This window comes from Parus major, unplaced genomic scaffold (genome assembly GCF_001522545.3).
Source record: "Parus major isolate Abel unplaced genomic scaffold, Parus_major1.1 Scaffold434, whole genome shotgun sequence".
Lineage (NCBI taxonomy): Eukaryota > Metazoa > Chordata > Aves > Passeriformes > Paridae > Parus > Parus major.
In genome coordinates this window covers 36,080-39,183 of record NW_015379339.1, presented here as the reverse complement: position 1 = coordinate 39,183, position 3,104 = coordinate 36,080, and the positions used below count along the sequence as shown (strand labels likewise).

Here is a 3,104-nt window from a genome sequence, read left to right as displayed (position 1 = left end):
CCCAGCAGCTCCACATCCTCCAGGTGCGGTCTCACCTGAGCGGGGCCGAGGGGGGCAGAATCCCCCCGGAGCTGGGGGTCAGCCCAGGGCACCTTTGGGGTCACGTCCAGCCCCTCAGCCCTCCCAAAATCCCTCTCCCAACGCTCCTTTCCATCCCTTCATCCCCAGCCTGGATCCATCCCAGGCATGGCCAAACCCCACGAGATCCCCTGGAGCTTGTCCAGGTCCCTCTGGATGTCCCCATCCTTCGGGATTGTCCCTTGCAAACCTCCTGAGGGTGCCCTTGACCCCTTCGTTTCCATCGTTAATGAGCTCATTAATTAACCCTGACCGCAACGGGGACCCCTGGACACCCCTGGTCACTGATGTCCATCGGGCTCTGGGCTGGTGGATGGGATCATCCCACCCATTCCTCATCCACCATCCCAACAGTTCTTACCCATTAATTATCCACCATTAATAATAATCCACCATTAATTATCCACCATTAATTATCCACCATTAATTATCCACCATTAATTATCCACCCCTCAATCATCCTCCCATTAACCCAACACCAGTTCAGAGAGGAGGCTGCCATCCAAAGTCTCACAGAATCCCAAAAATCGGGAACTAAAACCTCGGGGAAGACCCCAATTTTGACCAAAACCTCCTAAAAACAGGGATTTATTTTCCTTCAGCTCTTTGCCCCCACCCAAAAAACTCCCGTTTTCCCTCATTTTCGGCAAAAGTCTTGGCAGAACCTGGTTTTTTCCTTACCTTGGTGGGGAAATAGCGGCTGAATTTGAATTTTTTCAGGGTCAGGGTCATGGAGTAGGTGCCAAAGAAGAGGATGAAGGACATGAGGGCCAGGTCGGGCACGAATTTGCAGGATTTTCCCACTAAGCTGCCGCCGTATTTCAGACATTCCTTCTTACTCAGCTGGGTCCAGTCCAGAGCTGTGAGGTTGATAGCATTGGACTGGCGAGAAAACCCCAAAAAAAAGCAAAATTAGCAAAATCTGAAATCACTGTGGTGTGCAGGGAAAGGGGGAGTTGCAGCCCAAATCGAGCAAAATTGGTGTTTTTAAGGTGCAGCATGGAAAGAAAGGGAAATTTCCTTTCCAAACCCACAAATTTTCTACTTTGAGGATCGCATTGTGCAAGAAAAGGGAGATTTTACAACTGAATTGAGCAAAATCAGCGTTTTGAGCTGAAATTTCCTGGCCAAACCCCCAAAAAAGAGCAATTTGAGCCATTTCAGCATGCAAAGAAAGGTGAATTTCCAGAGCTGCTGCCACCGGGATACCCAAAACCACAATGCTGATAGAAATTTCGGGGGAGAAAAGCGTGGATTTGGCGCTGCTGAGCCCCGCTGGGAACCCGAACCAGCCCAAATTTGAGTTCCCCTCACTTGGAGCTGCCCCATCCCACTGAAATCCCTCGGATTCGCCCTCCCCGATCCCGAATTTCCTGCTGGGACGAGCAGATCCCGTTTCTTACCAGAGAAACGTTAGTGGTGTTCTGTGCCACTGGAGCTGAAGCATCCAACAAGGTCGCGTTGGCTGCGGGAAAGGATTCGGTTATTGAGGTTCTGGGGCTAAACCCGACCTTTTTGGGCATTCGCGCCGGCTGAGCCCGGCAGGGATCGGCATCCCGAGATTTTGGGGGGAAATCCCCCTTTTTTTAACCCCACAGCGACTTCTCCCTGATTAATCCCGCGGTGCCGGGGAGGATGCGGCGGCTCCCGCGGCGATTTCTCCCTCCAGGGCTGGCCAGTGCCAGAGGGGATTTTTTAGGAGCTTCCCAGTTCCTAAAAATTCCAGGAGCTTCCTGGGGGGTTTTTTTGGGTTTTTTTATTAAAGAGGTGGCACCCAAATCAATCCCAATTTGCCTTTTTAAAATCACTATTAATTTTTTTAAAGAAAAAAATCGTTTTGGGGAGTGTTTTGGTGTCATCAGCGCAAAATTCCGTCTTTTTGAGCCCCCGCCGCCTTCTCCTCCTCGGCTCTTCGGGCGACGCGGCTCCGCAGCTCCGGGAGCGCCCCCGGCTTCCCTCGGGGTGCCCCTAAAAGAGGGAATTCAGGAATTCCTGAAGTTTTGCCGCCCCGCTCTTCCATCCTCTTCACCAAGCGGGAATTTCGGCCGCCGCCTCCGTCCCCGGCGGATTAACGAAGGAGAAGCCGGGTTAGGGCAGAGACCCCGGGGCTGCCGGGAACAAACCCGGCCCTAAAAACATCAATTTTTGTTCTCATTTTTCTCCTCCACAACCTTTTCTTTTTCCACAAACCCTATTTTGGGGATTTTTTTACGCCTTTAAAGGGCGGCACAGCAGCGGTGGGATTAAAGAGAGGAGCCCTAAGGGCTCCACACAAACCTTTTTAGAGAGAGAGAAAAGTCAAATATATGGGGAAAAAAAAAAAAAAAATAACAACGGAACCCCCCCGTTGGGGGGAGAGTATCAAATATTAAAATAGTTTTAATATTTAGAAGGCGATACTCACTTGAGATTGAAATCAGCCCCAATTGATGTGTGCAGCAGAGACAAATATGGGACAAATCAGTTATAATAATCAAAAATCAGCAGGGATGGAAAAAAAAAGGGAATTAAAAATAAAAAATAAGGATGGAGGGGGGAATAAACATCATTTCTAGAGGAACTTTAAATCCGGCGTGGACAGCGCTGCCTTGGGCAGCCGGGGCGAGGAGCGGGGTGGGGAATTGGGGTGCGGATGCCGCTGGGCTGCTCGGGGTTTGCTCGGGGTGGGGGCTTGGAGAAGGGGGAGACCTCCCTGGAGGCTGAAGGCTCCTCCTGCCGGAGCTGCCGGGTGGATCCCGGAGGGTGCTCAGGGTTCCTTTTGGGAATTCCGGCTCTGGGAAATCTGAATTGGCTCTGGGTGGGGTTTGGGGGCTCAGCTTGGGTTGGTTGCAGGTGGTGCTCTGGGTCCCGGTGGGATCGCGGTGCTCACGGCAGGGATTGAGGAAAAAGGTGAAATTAAACCAAATGGCTGCGATTCCCGTCGGGTGAGAGCGCTCCTTGGAATGGCTGATGTGTTGGGAATGAGATGGACGGAGGGTCTTGGATGCTTTTCTTGAAGGAAGGAGATGGGCAGAACTTCACCATGA

The 3,104-nt window shown here is 51.5% G+C and overlaps 1 protein-coding gene across 1 annotated transcript in view; it reads right to left on the bottom strand.

Moving 5' to 3' along the window:
* The window catches only part of LOC107199104 (electrogenic sodium bicarbonate cotransporter 4), a 19,051-nt gene that overhangs the window by 4,245 nt on the left and 11,702 nt on the right, over window positions 1-3,104 (bottom strand). The window contains exons 13-14 of the mRNA XM_033511675.1: window positions 1,482-1,543; window positions 673-960 (exon numbers count right to left, since the gene is read on the bottom strand). Of these exons, the coding sequence (XP_033367566.1) occupies window positions 673-960; window positions 1,482-1,543 (350 nt within the window). The remainder of the gene's footprint in view (window positions 1-672; window positions 961-1,481; window positions 1,544-3,104) is intronic.